The sequence below is a fragment of the Rhopalosiphum padi genome, chromosome 1 (assembly GCF_020882245.1).
Source record: "Rhopalosiphum padi isolate XX-2018 chromosome 1, ASM2088224v1, whole genome shotgun sequence".
Taxonomy (NCBI): domain Eukaryota; kingdom Metazoa; phylum Arthropoda; class Insecta; order Hemiptera; family Aphididae; genus Rhopalosiphum; species Rhopalosiphum padi.
In genome coordinates, this window is record NC_083597.1 from 35,369,421 (window position 1) to 35,390,260 (window position 20,840).

The following is a 20,840-nucleotide window of genomic DNA, read 5'->3' on the forward strand; positions in this document are numbered from 1 at the left end:
AAAAAGCAAAATACGAATAGAACGAACTACTAATTGCTGTGAAACATTTCACAGCAAATTCAACAGTTGCTTTTATTCCGCACATCCGAACATATTTCAATTTATGGATGTATTAAAAAAAGTTCAAATTGAAATTTATATAAAATTGCAAAGTTCGAACAAACTACAAAACCTGAAGTCTAAAAATAACGAAATCAGTAGATTTGAATTTTTAAAAAATGTTTCTTAAAAGTTTTTACATCAATAATAGAAAATAATAACTATAAAAAAAATGTACGAATTAAAAAAAAACGATATACCTATATTTATTATATTTATTTTATATTTTTAAATTAAGATTTGAATTAAAAAAAAATTTATTTTATAAATTATTTATAAAGCCACAATTTTTAACAACCCGGGAACCAATTCGGACGTTTCAGAACCAATTCGGACACTCCGATCTTGTCGTATGCTCTCTTTTCTTGATGTTGATTGCACTCTACCGTGACTTACCACTCAATATATTGTAATAATAATAAATAAAAGTGGTTCTAATGACGAATAAAATTTTTTTTAAATAAGTAATATATTATCATCGTTTGTCGTTTTGTCATTCATTTTATTATCATTAATTAGAAAAAATGAAAAAAAAAATGAAAATACTTATCTCGTATTTTCGTGTTTCTTGAAAATGCGTTAAATGTGTCAATAATAAATATATACATTGCAGGGTAGTAGAACTAGAGCGTAATATAAGTGTCCCGTATTTGCAAATAGACCGTAATCTGTGAAATGTGTATACAAGAAAGTAAAAAAAAAATTACTAATTTGCTAACATAAATATATTAAGAAAATATTTAATTAATTAGAAATATTTTATAATTAAGAAATAGAATTCTTATAAGTATATATAATATATATAAGTATAAAGTATGTCCATTTTTGAAAATAAAAACATTTTTATTACCTCAAAATATGACTGAAAATAACACTAATTAAAATTACTGAGTAGAGCGATGAATTTATTGACTTTGATAATGTGTATTATTTTCAATCGTTTTTTGAGGTAATAAAAATGTTTTAATTTTCAAAAATGGGAGGTGGTTTCTGGTAGCAATAATAGACATATATATATATATATATATAAGAATTCAATTTCTTAATTATTAAATAATTTTTAATTAATTAAATATTTTCTAAATGTGTTTAAGTTAGCAAATTGGTTAATTTTTTTGGCCATCTTATAGGTGTGTGCAGATTGCGGTCTATTTACAAATACAGGACATTTATCGTATGCGCTCATAGACCTATAAGTTTATATAATTATATGTCTATGTGTGTATGCGCTCTACTAGTTACTACCCAATATATATTTTTATTATTGAATATTGACACATTTAACGCATTTTCGAGAGACATGGCATAAGTATTTTAATATTTATTTAGAGAACGGGAGCAATGGCGTATTTACGGGAGAGGGGGGATAAATCCCCCTTTGGTATTTTTTAACTGATATGTAAAATAATATCATATATTTATTACAAAAATACATAATACAATTAAAAACACTAAAATACGAGTTATTTTTATAATTAATTGTAGCATTACTTTATTTTTAATCCAGCATAATAATTCACTACTCATTATAGTCTCACATTTGCGCTAGTGCTAGAGCACCTTGAGCCAAACCCGTCTAGGCAAACTAGGCAACTGTCAAGAGGCCCTTACCTTGCCAGGGCCCGAGGTCCAAGCCCCCAACCAAGTACAAAATAAGGCACCTTATTAAGTAACTGTCTTGAAGCTCCGAGACCCTAAAGTTCAGCACTGGCTGAAGCAGTCAGAAGCACTAGCTAGTGCACTATTTTTTACTGTTTTCGCCCTACATATAAATTTGTATATTTATCAATACTACATATTGTATTCTTATTGTTCTCTCCGTTTTATAAAAAATGAATTATGAATGATAAATCTTCAAAACAAAAATATTCAGTTTTATAAATGTATATGTGTACTTACTACTTACTGATAATTAGTATATAAGTATTTTTTTACCTAACTTTCCTGTTGTAGAAATTATATGTTTGCCAACGTATTTCCCCAATAGGGCATAGAGTAGGTACTCTATTACTTTATGATACCTCCCCTTTGACAACATTTTAAATACGCCACTGAATGGGAGTATGCTGTTGCTGTACGCCATATAAATTATAAAAACAAAAGTACAAAACGAATTTTTTTAACATGATTGTCACCATTCAATCAATTTACTTTTTTTGAAATGATAGTTATTAATTTAACATTACACTAATGTCAGATAGTAAATTTTTCTGCTGGTTTAATAATAATTGATCTTTCAACTTTGTCACTCCGAAAAATATTTTATGCCCAAAGCATAGGCGGACATCGGGGGGGGGGGGGGACTAAGCCCCTACTTGGGCTTAGCCCCCAAGTATTTCAATAGACCCCCCAAAAATCGAATGTAGTATGTTATACTTGTGTATAGAAAAGGAGTGCGGGGTCACTTTAGGTATATTGGATTATTATAGTTCCCCTAATGATTCAACTAAATTTCCGCCTATAGCCCAAAGTGCAAACTAGAACTTTTTGTTTGTACAAATTTAATGAGAAATTTATGATATATAATTGTTATTGATGCCCGATAACCTGAAAACTAATAGTGATTTCAATTTTTTACACATTGTAAAATAACATAATTATTTTCGTAATTCCATCATCACTATATCTCCCCCTTACCCCGAACAGACTCTAAAATCCCCCCCCCCGGTTGGGAACCGTTGTATTAGTTATATATGAGATAGATACCACCTCGGACTAAGATAATATGATATCTATTCTATATCCGTAATCCGTACTTATTAGGAAGCTATTAGCTGGACTAGCTGGTATATTAATATATTATAGACAATAGTCTATGCCCTATGGGTAGGTAACCGCAGAATAAATTTATTCAGTGGAAATACTTCGATCATTTTGATACAGTTTATCACATAAAAATGTTTCTATAGCTTACGCCACGAACTAAGATATATATATATAAATATATATTATGTAGTACGTGCTATACTGTAGCTATCACGAATATCGTTCTGCGGTAGCTGCTTAGTGATATGAATTAATATGAATGAGTCACATTACTTATCTGTATTCTGTATTTAAAGTTGTTTTTTAATAGTGATAACGATTCATTTAGTAGTTAATTACTATACTATACTTACCTACTGCTTACTAAACACTAGTTACTATCTATTTAGTACATAAATAAATAGTTGCCTGCTGTCTGCTGGTTACTATAGAAGTTAGTTACATGTCTAACTAATATTAGTTATAATTTATTTTATGCTGTTATAGAATAAAAAAAAAATATTTGATGACTATTGTTTGATGGTTGACGATGCTATTATTTTAATTACTTGGAACCCTCATTAGATAGGTCATATTTTATATTTCCTTTGTTATGATGGAGCTAAGCCATAGTTTGCTGTTGAACGAAGACGCGTTAAGACAATTACCAGAAACTAAACGTCCAGTTTTCATCTTTGAATGGCTACGGTATTTGGATAAAGTATTACTAACTTCCAAGAAAGTAAGTTCCTCATCCAATTTTTTTAATACAGAATTTTTTTTTTTTTTTGATTATTATTAGTTATTAAAAACGCTATAGACCAACTTTTTTGAATATCCGATGTAAATTGGGTTATTTGTCAATAACAACTAGGCCAATTTCTATCTGAAAAATTAGGGTATTTGACACCTGGTAGAAGAACATTTTAAATAACATATGAAAAGATTTGAAATATTGTTTTTTATGCTAAAACGACTTATCTAAAACTACTGAATAGTGATCTATCTAATTAGACAATATGAATTTTGAAAACAAGTTTGTTTTCTCACCTATAAATATATTAATAATAATGGATTTTAATTATTATATTTTAGGTTGATATCAAAGAATGTCAAAAAAAAATAGTCGAACAGTTAACGAGTTTAATTCAAGAAAACCCAGGTCCACCGACTAGAATGTTAATTGCAAAATGCTTGTCTACTTTGTTCAATGTCGGCGATACATTTCTTCTTTTTGATACAGTTAATAGATGTAATGATATGTTACGTGTCAAAGATGATTCATTAACATACCTTTCTACAAAGTTGTATGTATCTATAAATATTAATTTTAAAATTTAAGATAGTAAAAACAACAAGTTAATTGTTGGTAATCTTGTATGCCTTATAATAGGCAAAATATTGAATATACTTTCAATATTAATTTAATGAAACAACAGTATATAATTTTTTAAGTTTTGTAAAATTTATCAGCATAATTGTATACATGGTTATCTCCAACTGTAAGACTTAGATCAACTATTTTTCTGTTTAATTGATTTTATTATACTCAATTTATTCAAATAAATAATTATATTTAATTTGAAAATAAATCCCATACTAAGGTACACTCATTACAGTATTGTACTCAAATATGACATTAAAGAATGTGTTAAAAATGGTATTATTTATTCAAAATATATAAGTTCAATAGATTTTTAATAAAATTAAATATTTTTTCCTAAGGTTTAAAAATGTTCTTTGAAATTTAAAATTTAAGAAAAATGACCTTCAATGTATAAAATTTTCTTAAAATAATATCACTAATAAACAAAACAATGAATTATTTTTATCTGAAAATGCCTTAAAATACAAAAATATGCCAAGTAATATGCAATTTAGATGTTTCTATTTCATATAAGGATTTATGATTCAGTCTAAAATGTGCATGACATAAAAGAAAAAATATGTAATTGGCCGCGTCATAATGTCATTCTTTCTTTAATAACAGATATATGATACAAAAGCAACAAAATGTGTTTTTATAGTGTTTTCTTGATATTATCTATAAAATCCGTTTTACTTTTAAGTTACTTAAATTTTCTATAAGCATTTGAGATATTTATTATGTACTTAAGAGGAAATAAAAAATGTTGTTTTATTATATTATATTTAAAGAATTTAATTATAATATATTTAATATACTTTTAATATTAAAAAATGTTTAAGATTATTAACTTCGATTGGTTCTAAAATAAGTCAGATAGCCAAAATTTTACTGTATTTATTTGATTACTTAAATCATTTTTTTAGAGCTGCAATCACATGTATGGGATTTATGTATAAAAATTTGGGACGAATGATGGGGCGTTCATATGAAGAAACTGTGTATATTTTAATAAAATGTCTGAAAAATGCAGAATCTCAAATGAGAGTAGAGATAATTATAACATTAGAAAAGGTAATTGCTTTTACTAAATTGTTTAAATAAATTATACTTATTCACATTTTTATATTTATAATTAGATTTGCTGTGGAATGGGAAATGTTATGGGTCATGTTCATAAAGATATTTACAAGGCTATTAAACATTCTCTGACTGATCGAGTAATGGCTGTTCGAACTGCTACTGCCAAAGTAACACAAATTTTAATTTTATTTTTGTCATAAACTATTATTATTTTTTCTGTTTAGTGTCTATTTGAAATGATAAAACATTCCAATTTTTTATATACATCAGAGTTAGAAAATGTAGCTACATTATGTTTTCGAGCATTTGAGAATGCAAATTATGAAGTAAGATGTTCTGTAGCAAAATTTTTAGGATTTTTAATTGCTTCTACACAAATCCAAAACAAAGAACATCATTCAGGTATACAACTATAAATAATATATCTTTGTCTCAGTTTGAAAAAATTATTTGTTCTTAGCTCAAACGTCAAAGTCAACAAAATGTGTTACATTAGAAGATTCATTAACTATATTAATGAATGGATTTTTAAGAGGTGGCACTGGATTTCTTAAAGGAACAGGTGAAATTATAAAAGGAACTACTGGTAGTCACCGAGAAGTTAGAGTTGGTGTTACTTATGTAAGTTTTTGTCTTATTAAATTTAAATAAATTATTAATATTTTACTTTTTTTTTTTCATATTTAGACATATGTGGAATTTGTTCATTCATTAGATGTTACTTGGCTGGAAAAAAATTTAAATACTTTCATGCGACACATTTTAGATTTAGTGGCCAATCCAAAATCAGCATCTTCTCATGTTGATGCTGTTTATTCTAGAAAGTGTATTAGCTTTATATTACGTAGTGTTCTTGGACAAATGTTAAGTGAAAAAGCACAATCCTCTGCCTGTAAAGAATTGGCCCTAATTGTTAAGAAACAAATGAGTTCAATCGGTAAAATAAATATAATTAAAGTTGGCTAAATTTATGAGATTTTATGCTATTTTAGATTTCAGTCCAGAAAATGCTAAAGATTTTAATCAAGAGACTATATTTGGTCAACACTTTTTAGTTTGTGCATTGCAAGAAATGGGCTGTTTATTGCTTAACATGGGCACAATGGCGAACAATCTTATATCAGATAATTCCTGCAGTAAAACCAATTTATATATTGTTTGTCTATACATTTTTGATTTATTGTTTTTTTTCTTTAGATGTCATTGAAACAGCTTTATCTGTTATGGTACATCCAAGTCAAGCTGCTCGTTTATCAGCGGCATGGTGTATACGGTGTGTTTGTATTGCCTTACCCAGCCAATGCACTCCTTTAATTGATCGGTATATTTTATATTTATCATTATTTTCTATAAAATAAATGAATTATAAATAATCATTGTTTATTAGATGTATTGAGAATATTGAGAGTACAAGAGCTACGCCAGAAATAATTTTTGGTTATAGTGCTGTACTTATTGGTATACTTGGAAGTGTTAATGTCTCACCTTTGGGTATCCCTCATATGCGAGGAAAAGTTAGTTCTTAAATTATCATATATTATATCTTATAATAAAAATATTTTATATAATTTATAGATAATCTTTAATACTGCTGAAGATTTACTGAGAAGTGCTGGTCAAAATAGTCGGCTATCATTAAGTAGAACTCAAGCTGGATGGTTGTTAATTGGTGGTGTGATGACATTAGGTGATATATTTAGATATTTCTAAATAATTTTTTTCAAATTAATTAGAAGACACTTCACTTGCATGTGTTGTCTCTACTAATGGATAACACAGCAAATTTACATTCAACAGAATCTATTTTATATTGTTAGCTTTAATATTAGAGTCAATTTATTTATTAAAATTACTTTAAGATAAGAAAAAATATTAAAATGAAAATATCAACAAAAGCTTATGCCCTTGATAATTTTCTTACCTTTAACTTTGATAGTAGTTCTGATATTAAAGCTAACAATATAAAATGGATTCTACTGAATACAGATATGCTATGTACATAAGTAAGATAAAAATAACATAATAGTGGTGCATCCTTTTAAAAATAATAATAATTTATTTATAAATATAGGAGTTAGTGTTGTTCGAGGACTTTTACCACGTATGCTTCTTTTATGGAGAAATTCTTTTCCGCGATCATCTAAAGAACTTGAATCTGAAAAGGCAAGAGGAGATGCATTTACTTGGCAGGTAAGGTTCAAAAAAATATTGCTTTATAATATTTATATAATTGAAGATGTAATTCTTAAACTGTTTACTTTATTTTAAACATTATAGTTGATTTTGGAAGGCCGAGCAGGAGCTCTTGCATCTATTTACAGTTTTTTATTCAACTGTAATGAACTAGTCACAGAAGATATAATTAGAAGATTATTAATTCCAATTGAATCTGCTCTTGCAATGCTAATTAAGTAAATATTTATATTATCCTCAATATACTATAGTATGAAAGATATGCGTTGAAGTCAACTTAAACCAAACCTGTAAACATAATAAATATATTGGTTAAATAATGAAATATATCTTTAGTATGAATTCAGTTGTTAAAAGCTGCGGTCAACACTTAAAAGCTCCAATAGCATTAGTCAGATTACGATTATATGAAACATTATCTCTGATTCCTGCACAAGATTTTGAAGGTAATTTAATTCTGTTAATATTATTTTCAACTATAGGTTTTAGAGAAGGTTTAGTATGTTTCTTAAGTTTCCTAATGAAGTATGATTTATCTGTACAAAATAAAACAAAATTATATAATTACAGCTTCATTTACACATATTTTAAGACTGTTGGTCTCAGAATTTACATTGGCAGAAAATCCTGCTAATACTGTTACATCAAAATTGAGATATGTTTGTAAAAATGAAGAAGGAATATTATTGGGAATATGTCCTGTTCAACATTCACATCATCAAACAATTGAAGATCAGGTAATTGATTATTTATTGTTTTATTGTATGTAGTAAATAATATAAGTAATATTGGCCTACTATATATCCTGTATGACAAAATGATTATTTTTTTATTAGTTATCCTTGGTTTAAATTAACTTATTTTTTGGTTTTTAAATTGCTGCTTATAATTAAGGTGGATTGTTCAAGAAAAGTTGAATATGATTATGTAAGTCGTCATGAACAAATATGTATGTAATATTCAGTATTATTTTTTATTCTACAATGAAAATAAAGTAATTATTAAAAATAATATTGTCCATTGGGGGAATTCAATCTGACAAATCATTATAATTGTAAAATAAAATTACTCTAAAATATTGCATTTCTTAGCACACACATAATTTAGTATTTGCATTTGTGCTTCTCTTAATTTTTTTTGTGTAAACGTTTTACATAAGAAAAACAGGTATTATGCATTTTAGTTTTTGTGTTTATGAGCTACAAATATATGGGCTTTGACTTATGGTGTAAATTTAAAAACAGACAATAATTAACTATTATTTAATTTTTTTTATTTTGATTGGTTAGGTTATTGCTTTTTTTTATATTTTGTTACTTGCTGACTTCGACCAGGACATTTAAAAAAAAATAATATTTTTACTAGACATCTGATACTATTGCTGTATTTCTGTTATTTTAATAGTAACACGCTTAAAAAAAAATTGTGCAACTTTATTCAATGATACCTTTCCAATGATATATCTATTTTTCCTTTACTATGCATACATAGTTATTGAAAAATCTATAAACATGTATGTCTTAAAATACTATTTATACTAAATACATTGATAATAGACAAATTAATAAAAAAAAATCAGCTCAGAATAGTAATCTATTATTATTAATTTGAAAGTAATAATAAATTATTATAGTATACAAATAAGTAATAACTATTATTAGCAATGTTCTGTTAAAACAAGGATATTTAATATTATTAACTGGCAAGTCTAATGACTTGTAAGTTTAAAATGAGTTACTTTCTTATTTGACTTTTACAGTTTATATGATAAATACATATTTTTTTTTTTTAAGTGGGAAGTAGGTACCATTCTATTATACAATAATCAGTGTTGAGTGGAGTGGGTTACTTTGATGGGTGTGTTAAATAAACATTTAATGATATGTTATTTTATATGAAAAAAGATTTTGAAGTTCTGTCAGCCTATTTCGCTAAGTTATTTCATGATATAATTTTGATGTAGCTATTAAAGTAATTTATTTTACTATTAATATTACGACAGGTTGTTATGATTTTTTTTTGAAAATCAATATAGTTATAGATATAAATATTAATTAGGAATCTTGTATTAAATATTTAAATTTTAGATCTAATAAGACATTATTTTATTAATTTTTTAAGTATTATAAAATTATAAATTTTGTCAAAATTCTAACTTTAAATGTTTAAAAGAATATTGTGACTATACATTATTTATATTTTTTAACTGCTAAGTATAACACTTTTTTAACTTTTTTTTAAACATTAAATTTTCAAGCATTCATTTTTTTTATCAGCATTTATAAAAAAAACCTAAAAAATTTCAATTGTCTATAAATAGCTTAAAAATAGTCAATATTTTTATATTATTGTACTATGTAAATAAAATTCAAATTAAAACATTTGGTTAAATCGCATGTGTATTGTTTATATAAGTTTTTGGATTACAACTAAAGTTAAAAATTAGTGATAGGAGAAATAATTATTTTACGGCCTTACATCATATATATATATGAAATGTAAAAATTTGAACTACAATCATAATTAAGTCTATGATGTATTTATAATTATTAAATTTTTATTGTATATTTAATACTTCATAGTTATTATTTGATTATTTTGTTATTTACATCATTATAATTCAAACAAATGTAAGTTTATTTTTTTTCTTCAATTGAAATTAGAAAAAAAATCTTAAGATATTTTCAAATTGTTATTTTACTGAATAAATAAATAAATAAATTTATCATTTTTTAACATAAAGTATATAATAATTTTTTTCAGCTGATACAAAATAATGCCATAGGATCAGGTGCTTTAGAACATGATCCTAGATATCTTTATCTCTCAGTTTCTAAAGTAAGTATTAAATTAATTAATATTTAATAGTGATAAGTGATTACTAATTAGGTTTGTGTTTGTTTGACAATGTATTAACTTACTTAGTTTTTATAAAACATTTGACTAATAATGATGATTCTTAGTTTAAAAATGACTTTGTTTTAATTCAAATAAATATCTTGTTTCTCATATTAAAAATAAGAATATATGTTAAAAAAGTACCAGTAGTTTTAAAAATAATACATATTTTACTTTCAAACACAATTTGAATTTCACTTTATATATTCTTTTTATTATAAGTTATTTTAAATTTTTTATCTTGATATTCGTAATTTAAGTTTCTTAGCTATATTTTAACATTTTTTTGGAAGCTTTAATTTTCAATAACGAAAAAAAAAGAATAATTATTATTTTGATGATGCGAAATGATTATCTGGATGTATTTATTGATTCATTTATATTTTATATTTTCACTTTAGGTCTGAGTTTATTCTTAAATTATATACTGATCTAGTTTATTGTTGACTAGCTATTTGTACTTTTGCTAATAACTAATTTTAAACTCAGTAAAAAAACAAACATTTACCGTTACAAATTATTCAGTGTATTGTACTTAATTAGATTAAAATATTGTCTAGGATGATAATATACCAAGTCCTTTACCACTGGGTGTATCTGTAATTGATGCATCGGTTACTCTATTTGGTTTAATATTTCCACGTGTGGCCAATAAACACAGAATTCAGATGATAGACCATTTCACAGATCAAATAAAATACTCAAAGTCATGTCGGTGTGATGCTATTTCAACCAATATTTTTGCTTCACTATTAGCTGGTCTTAAAGCACTTTCAGATACCAAATCAACAATTGGTCATGAAGAAATTAAAACAACTACTGCTACTCTAATTACAGTAATAAACTATTTTTCTGAATACATTTTAAATTATTATATGAATTATATATGTTCAGTTTTGTTTCCTTATGTTAATTCATATTCCTTATTATGGTTATTAAATTTAATTTAATTTTAGAATGCATTAACAAATGGTAATACAATTCTACGAGTGGCTGCTGCAGAGAGTGTTGGTCGTATGGCTCAAGCAGTTTCAGATTCAAGATTCACTGCTATGCTTGCTCAAACTAGTTTTGATCGTCTTCGGTGTGCTAGAGATGTCCCTAGTCGAACTGGACATTCTTTAGCTCTTGGATATTTACATAGACATGTTGGTGGTATGGGATCATCACATCATTTGAATACTAGTGTTAGCATTTTGCTTGCGTTAGCTCAAGATACCACATCTCCAATTGTTCAAGTATTTAAAATAATTAAATAATTTAAAATATTTATGTATTATTTATTTGTTTAATTTGTATTAGGTTTGGTCTCTCCATGCATTATCTCTTATAGCAAATTCAGGGGGACCAATGTTTAGAGGTTATATAGAACCTTCACTATCGTTGGCTTTAAAACTTCTGCTAATAGTTCCTCATTATCATGCTGATGTTCATCAATGCATTGGTAAATTGATCTCATCTCTAATTACTACTATTGGACCAGAATTACAAGGTATTTATTTCTAAATTATATGATAAAATAATTTATAATACATATTTTGCTGTTATGGTCATTACTTATTATACATTAACTAAATATTAATGTATAATAGAAAAAAAAATACTATTTCTAAATAGACATTACTTTTTAATATTTAAGTTAAAATTTATCAAGATTTGTTGTTACCTTTTCATGTGAAACTTAACAAAACCCTGAATTTTTCAGAATATTAAATATATCACTCTATATTAATAGGTTTTTATACAATTATTTATTTTTTATAACTTTAATGCTTTTATTAAAACAAATTTTTACTTATATTTAATTAATTAATTAATCTTAAAAGATTATATAATGTTTTTAATAAAAAGAATTAATTAAAATATTGAATTTTGAAAAGTTTAATTTTCCATTTTAATAAACTTTTGCTGTATGTTTTTCATTGTATTTCTATATACAAGCCCGGATTAAGATAATTTCAGGCTTAATGTTTTAACTATAAATTTTCTTAGTAATTTATTTGACAAGATATTTTAAACAATGATAACTTATCCTATTTTATATATTTATCACTAAATATTATTTATTTGTTAATAATATTTATATTCAGGTAATTCTGCATCAATTACTACTGCACGTTCATCTTTTTTGTGTGCCTGTGCTATTATGCAAGATCACGAAGATCCATTAGTTCAAGCAGAATCTACAGTATGTCTACAAGAATTACACATGTTTACACCACGACATGTGAATTTGACAGCCTTGGTTTGGACTTTATGTGTAAGTTATATAAAAATTGTATTGTACCAACACTTGATAATTTAATAGTACATTTCTTTATTATATACTTTTAAGAGTTATAATTTATAATATAATATGCATGAGTAGGTATATTATATTGGATATACCAACTACTAAGAGGTCGGTGTATGTTATCTAACTAAGTACAATCATACACTATGATGTAAATTCCATCAATTGCGACCTTTTTAAACCTTTTTTCATGTAAATTCCACTGGTACAACATTTTTATTTTTATTTAAATATTTGGGATTTACCCTTTTCGTTTGAGATAAATTAATTAGTATTACAGTATATAGGTATGATATAAAATTATTCAACACGCAATAATAATAATAAGTTACAATAGGTAATAGGTACATCATTTATGTACAGATTTCTAATTTATACATATTATATTCAGATATGTACTTATATCATCAATTACACAAATTTAAAAAAAATATATAATAATTAATAATGATCACTATTTGGTAGTTGAAAAAAAGTTAAAATAAAACACACATAGTTGACAGTTGATGTACAAATATAGTTTAATCTGTGGATTTTACTATCAGTGGAGTTACCATGTTTTCAGGTCAAAAAATCTTACTAGTGGAATTAACATGTTTTAAATTCAACCCAAAAATTGACTACCTAGAAATTGGCGGAATTAACAATCGCCCATGATGCCATGTGCTCAGATATTACTTCTTCACTCATGGGAATACTGATAAAATTTGATAATTGGGATCTCTACTTCTAGTTGTTCACATCTCAATCTCTTCAGTATAGTTGCAATTCACTTCTTATTTAAACTTTTAAACATATTTACTATAATAGTAATCGTTTTGTGGACTTAACTCATAAGATTTTGTTAACAGCATTATACATTATTTATAAAATAGTATAAAGTATTGTTTTAATTAATACGTTTTTATGGACTCAAGTTATAACTAATAACTGTATACATTAAATAGATTAGCAGTTCTCATTTTTTTCATATCATAGAACTACTTACAATTTTTAGACATTTTCATGTTTCACTTGTATGTAAGATATAATGTTTAACATTTATAACTTTAAATGTTTTATTCAGTTCTATAAGCTTTCCACATACTTCCAATTGAGAAATGCTAAAATAGATAGAATGTGTTTTTTTTTTTTATAACAATAACATTAGACATAGTGACTTCAGACTTAAACAATTTAATATAAATATATGTTATTTTAAATGCTTTAAAATTATATATTACAATTAGATAATTATTTATTTAAAAAATTACAGCAAAATTTATCGAACAGCCATTTACTTCTAAGAAAAGCAGCAGTTTCATGTTTGCGACAGTTATCACAGCGGGAGGCAAAAGAAGTTTGTGAAATTGCAGAGTCATTTGTTAAATCTCCTGAAAATATTAATAAAGATGGTAAAAATAATTAATCTTTAGTAATTTTTTATTTTATTCAAAGTGAAAGAGCTATTATTTTTAAAACAAAGTGTTTCTGATTTATTTATATACCTATAAATACATTTTTTTTAGGTAGAAACAGTGGCTTACTATAACGTACCACCCCTCCCCCAACTTTTTATGAAGAATAAGTTTTTCATGAGATGTATATTTTTTATTATTTTAACTGTTTATTTAAAAATTAACCCACCTCCACCCTCTCTAAAAAAATTCAAGTCTAAGTACACCACACGGTTGAAAGATATATTTTAAATTTTGATCAAAAATAAATTATAATATTATAACAATCTAACAAAGTTTCTTATGATGTGATATTGCTAATATCAGTTATTATTGATAAATAAAATATATTTTTGTTTTTTAACTAAAATTTATTTAAAATTATAATAATTTAATTAAATATTTTTATTATTATTTTTAGGATTTTTATTGACAGAATCTGGATTACCAGGAGTATTATTTAATATGCTAGACACAGAAATGGATAAACAACTAATCAAAGATATTCACGATACTCTTATTAGCATGCTTCAAATGTTAGCTGTTGATAATCTTACAAAATGGATAAATTTATGTAAATCAGTTTTAACTGTTTCTTCAGGTATTATCATAGTTTTGGATTATAATTATTATGTTAAAATATTTATTATAATATTACATGCAATTTTTGTAGAATTAAATAATAAAGAAATAGATAAAACTGATGGAGCTATAATTAATGATGAAGATGAAACAGGAGATGATCATGATGAATTTCAAAAAGATTCTAAAAATGAATTATTAAAAAGAAAACGACAACCTAGATGGCCAACTAGAGTTTTTGCTGTTCAATGTATTTGTCGAATAATATCTACATGTCATAAAGAATGCGACTCTACTCCACATTTTAATTTATCATTAGCTAAAGAATTATCATTCACTAATAATAAAGGTATGGAAGAAAACTTGAATTATATTTTTCTATATAAATTATAGTAGTTATTGCTATTATTTTTATTATTATTCAGGAGATTATTTGATTCTTCATTTGTCTGATTTAATACGAATGGCATTCATGGCAGCAACTAGTGATAGTGATCAATTACGTTTAGAAGGATTTGAAACTCTTAATGAGATTATTGAAAAATTTGCTCAAGTGCCTGAACCTGAATTTCCTGGTCATTTATTGTTAGAACAATTTCAAGCTCAAGTACATTTTTATCTTAATCAAGTATACTATAATATATATAATATATTAAACATAATTTAAAGGTGAGTGCTGCTTTAAGACCAGCGTTTTCTGAAGACACTCCTAGTCATGTTACAGCTGCTGCATGTCGCGTATGTGGAACATGGATAGGAAGTGGAGTTGCACGTGATTTGAATGATTTAAGACGAGTTTATCACTTATTAGTAACATCTCTTAAAAAACTCAAACCTGGTTTTAATATAAATTTTAATAGTTTATATAATGAAAGTGTTGCAACATTTGAATGTTTAGCTATTCTTAAAGCTTGGGCCCAGGTTATTAATATTTTTACTTAGAAACAATTTTTCATTTAAATGTAATTAATATGACTAATAGTTTATTTGTTTTAGATTTATATTATTGCCATGATCAATAATGGTATTGCACCAGAAAATTTCAATAAAAATTCTCGTTCGAATACTAGTGAAACCAATGACGATTTCGGAAATTATGAAGGACAAAATGATAGCCTACTAACTTTAATTCATCCAGAATTAGATATGTTATCCAAAAATTGGCAAGCTGCTCTTAAGGATCATGCTCTTCTTTTGCTACCTTGTGGTATATACAATTTTGTTTTAAATACAAGTATTACTCTAACTAGTCTAGCTCCATTTTAGTTAATTGGTATTTATGTAATTTGTAGTCTTAATCCATCAAAATGTTGTTTTATAAATAATATATTGTTGAGTTATTTTTACACATATCTTTGGAATACTAACCATCCCAATTAATATTTTAAGTTTATTTAAATAAAATTAGCTTAATAAAATATATATTATTATTTGTTTGTATTTGAATATTTAAAATTCCATGTAGAGTTTAACAGTCAACTCCCCCATGAGGGTGGCGCCTTTTATACATCAAGTACTATTGATAATAGCAGAAGCCATTATAAGAATGCTTGGCCTCCAATTTTATATGCTTTATCGCTATGGTTAAATGCTGAAGAATTTAAACAAGAAAATACTAGTATAGCTAAAGAATTACAAGATAAATTTTACCTTATATTTGGTAAATTTTTTTTTTATTATTATTACAATTTTATGTTCTAAAACAATAATTATTTACTTATTATTTAATTAATTATATTGTTTATAGGAATTTGTACTGAAGCAATATGTAATCAACGAACTTTGGAAAACTTAGAAAATTTTATAACTTGTCTTAAATCTTTATATACAATATTAGATTCATCATTAGCCAGACGAATGATGATGAAAAATTGTATTTTAGCAGTGGAAACATTAAATATTATGCACAAGTAACAGACATTTATTATTATTTTTGTTATATTAATTAAATTAAATTAAAATCTTATAATATTGATCATTTTAGATTACTTTTAACAAATGATAGTATAGAAGTACAACAAACTATTATGAATATTGTGAAACAAATAGTAAAAGCTGCTCAAGAAGATTTAAAAATAAAAAATTCAAATACTACGAATGGTATTAACAAATTACCAATTGAAGGGTGGGAGGGAATAACGTGCTATGTAACATTTTTTCAGATTTCATGTTTTTGAGAAATAACGCGTTATGAAGCAATCTCCATATATTTTAAGAATCGAAAAATACCCAGAATGCTTTTATTGTACAAACTTAAAAATTGGTATACAATACTGCAAAACAATTTTTTGTTTTTAGTTGTTCCTGTAACATTTACAAATTGCTACATAGCACGTTATTCTCGTCCACCCTTCAATTCTATATATTTTTCTTTTAAGTTTATTACTTTATAATTTATTTATAAATTTGTTTGATCTTTAGATAAAAGTCTTGGATCCTCAACTGCTGCTGATATTGCATGTTTAGGTGATGGTGGACTCGATGGAGTTTTAGAGCATGATAAAAGTATTGTATTTGCCACATTAGAAGTTTGCATGTGTTTGATTGTTCGACAAATACCAGATATGAATCCAACACCTTTAGTGTCTTCAACCAGAAAATTACATTCAAATTGTTTAAACCATAATGTTATTGCTACAACATTAAACATTATGGCTCAACTGCCAAATCTTTGCTCTCCAAGTGGTAAAATATTTACTATTTTTTACATGCTTAGTAATAAGTAATAAATAATAATTAATAATATTAATTACAAATATATGATATATAATACACATTAAATCTTATTTGTAGGAGGTGTTCAGATACTTCCAACAATTGCATATTTAATAACTAATGTACTAAAAGAATTGGGAGAAACTAATAGTTCTAATGAAACATCCAAAAATAAAGTTTCTATTCTAGCTGCCCTGGACGCTTTTCATGTACTCTGTAAACATCCTTTTGGATATCACAAAGTATCTGAAAGTAAATGGAGGTCACTCCTACAGAGTACAATTGCTAAACTGATTGATATTTCTAAAACTGGTAATTATCTCTTTAAATTATTTATATCAATGAATTAGATGCGAATAATTTAATTATTTTTCATTAATTTTATTTAGGAGATGAAGGAAAAAAATTAAATGAAATAACAATGCTATCTGTTATCACTGTATTTACATTACATGCACCCCCTGGTGTAATGTTTGTTCAAAATATTTTGTACCCTTGCATTAATTATTGTACACAATGTTTTGGAAGTGATAATATTCTTGTGAGTATAAATTAAAAATTAAGAATTATGATTTGTGTATATATCATTAACATTCAAATTTACTGAAATATATTGACATTAAAAAATGTTTTTATTATACTATAAATTAATTAATCTTTTTTTTTTATGTTTGATAAACAATTATTATTACATAGGTAAAAACAAAATGCATTCAATTTCTTAAAGCTGTTTTTCAACATGAAGATAAATATATTGCAACAGGTTACATTCAAGCACTAGCTCCGCGCCTTATGGGATTATTATATGTGGAAATACCAAACATTATGTTGGAATCTAATTTGATAATGCTATGTGAAGCGATTAGTGCAATTGAATGCTTGGTTCAATTGGCACAACCCAAACACAGTAATTTTAAACAAATATACTTTAATAAGAATTTATAAAAAAATAGAATTAAAAGATCTAAAAATATTTTAATTTAAACATTGCTTATCAGTTATCTTATCTGCATTGTATCAAATGATATTAAAATAGTGATTTATCAGTATAATATACAAAATGATTCATTACTAAGCATACTCACCATCGCCATAATGTGGGGGGGAATCTAGTGGTCCGGACACCCTGTCACCGGAATTTCCTTTTCAGTTATGAATTTGATGCTCACACTCATTTTATTCTTAAATAATGAATTTATTCAAATTTTTATTTTTTATTTTAATATACTTGGAGACAATATTTCCAAATTTTTAATACTTTTTTTTACTTCTATGGAGATAAACTTTAATTTTCTTATCTGAATCTTCTTTTTTACTGTAAATTATTTAGTGGTTCATTTTTTGAAAATGTCGATTTACTTAATTCAAACTTTGAATGAGCAATTTGTCATTTATCAAAATGTTTATATTTAGGATAATAATCATTGAAAATGGTTTTATAAAAACATAAAATAAATATAATATTGGATCTATACTCTGACCCTGTGAATAACATACCTGGCTAGGAACAACTATTTGTCCAAACTCCTGCATCTCCTACAATGTCATTACCGATAATGTTGGCATTGGTCAAATTTACATTATAAGCCTTTATTAGCAAAATAGATGAGTTCTTTCAAGGGAAAGGGGAATAATATTTATTATACCTGAACCATTTCTACAAATAATAAATGTTAATAGCTTAAAATGAATTACTTAAGTTTTAAAATCGCCAAAGCCCCTCATAAGATATCAGACCTGTTATAATAAACTAAGAACTTGGTATCTTTAGTGCACAAAGTTAAATAATTCAAAAACTATTTATTCAAATTTTGATTTTGATACAAAATGGAAAGACAAAGGATCACTTTATTTTAGCATTCAGTATATTAATATAAATCAAATTTATTGTACTTTATTTTATTTACAGGAATTCAAATGTTATCATTGCTAGTACCATCCTTAATTAACTTTCTTATGAACACAGAATTGACAAAATATGACTCCACCATATCTAAATCACGGTCTAAACTTCATGAGTTTAGTTTACAATGTTTATTGAAAATTGGCCCAGTTTATCCACAGGTATGTTAATTACTATTTGGAATAAACATTTTGAAAATATATGTACTATATTTATTATTGTTTTAGGAATTCAAAGTAATCATGTCTCAAAACAATAAATTGAAAACAAAATTAGAACATACCATTAAAACTACTAAATCACAACAACAGTTTAACTCTGGTTGTCATATACCACAAAATATTACAAAATCGATCCAGCCTTCTATCAAACTGAAGACAGATTTTACTAACTTTAGTTAACATTAAGAATTATATCTATTACATAACAGTTACAGTTTTAAATATTTTTACTAGGACATTGATTTTTTTATCACAGAATTATTAATAGAATACATGTATTAAGTTACCAATTCTATGATGGACTGAAATCATTGTTTATTAATTTTTTATTTTTTAAAAACTTATATAATATATAAAAATTATAGTTAAAAATGTAATGAATTAATTATTTGTGAATAAGCTGATTGAAATCCCTAAGCGAAGTATATTTAAAAATCAGTTTTCCAAGTAATATTATTCAAATAGACTAAATTTATTATAAAAAAATAGCAAATTTAAAACCACAAAGAAAAGTTAATTACATACATGAATTAATTAATCACACGAGTTTAACGCTATAACACACATAAAAAAATTCAAAAACAAACCGTTATATTTACAAATCATTTCGTTGTCTAATATTTATTATGCTGAAAGTTAATTAAAAACAAATTGTAAAACCAGTATAGATCATTCTATCTGAATCTAATATAGTAGTATGTTATCTATGTTGCATAAAATTAATTGATTTGACGATTTACTTAAATTTAATGTATAATTTGTAGGTGGACCAATAACCACTAAATCAAGTTTAAATATTAAGGACTATTACTCACTACTTATTGATTCATTAATTAGTTACTTAGTGATTAATTATGCATACCATCATTAGCGTTGTTCTTACATTATACTAGTGGAGTAATGGTGGCTTGAATTTTTTTTTCCTCGAATCACATTTAATATTTTTACACACACCCACCGACCCACCCCATCCTAAATTGTGGATTATTATCTAAAAATAAATTATTTTTTAAAGCTTAGGATCTTTTTTTTTTGCTCATTTAACAAATCTCTCTTGTTTAAGACCTAAATTCTCCCTTGGGTATAAAATTAATAAATTCAATATTTCTATTTAATACTTTATCATGCCTAAAGTACTGTTGTCTATTACCTACTATTAGTTATTAATTATTAGTTTATTACTGTAAAACTTCTGCTACAAATAACAAATATATGGCTATGTATATTATATTTATTATTTAGAATTGAATTATCAATCTTTAAAAGTAGTCCAGCCACATTTAAAGATATCTTTAATCTTGAGTCC

The 20,840-nt window shown here is 25.4% G+C and overlaps 1 protein-coding gene across 2 annotated transcripts; it reads left to right on the forward strand.

Moving 5' to 3' along the window:
• Positions 1–3,175: 3,175 nt before the first annotated feature.
• LOC132920696 (HEAT repeat-containing protein 5B) lies at positions 3,176–20,764 on the forward strand. 2 transcript variants are annotated; one of them, XM_060983333.1, is made up of 36 exons: positions 3,176–3,586; positions 3,940–4,151; positions 5,137–5,284; positions 5,350–5,460; positions 5,518–5,695; positions 5,754–5,914; positions 5,981–6,230; positions 6,286–6,429; positions 6,491–6,614; positions 6,681–6,807; positions 6,869–6,980; positions 7,365–7,483; positions 7,571–7,704; positions 7,823–7,932; positions 8,057–8,223; positions 8,381–8,413; positions 10,250–10,324; positions 10,945–11,220; positions 11,341–11,622; positions 11,687–11,876; positions 12,475–12,644; positions 13,933–14,071; positions 14,535–14,714; positions 14,787–15,044; positions 15,121–15,302; positions 15,365–15,616; positions 15,692–15,902; positions 16,161–16,355; positions 16,443–16,605; positions 16,680–16,795; positions 17,117–17,380; positions 17,489–17,722; positions 17,800–17,951; positions 18,107–18,317; positions 19,320–19,474; positions 19,541–20,764. In XM_060983333.1, exons 1-36 carry the CDS (start codon positions 3,458–3,460, stop codon positions 19,712–19,714), a joined length of 6,138 nt encoding a protein of 2,045 aa, XP_060839316.1. In that variant the 5' UTR covers positions 3,176–3,457; the 3' UTR covers positions 19,715–20,764. The 2 variants fall into 2 exon arrangements, with proteins under 2 accessions (XP_060839316.1, XP_060839318.1); XM_060983335.1 differs by lacking the exon at positions 8,381–8,413 and having other exon boundaries at positions 3,177–3,586.
• Positions 20,765–20,840: the final 76 nt, after the last annotated feature.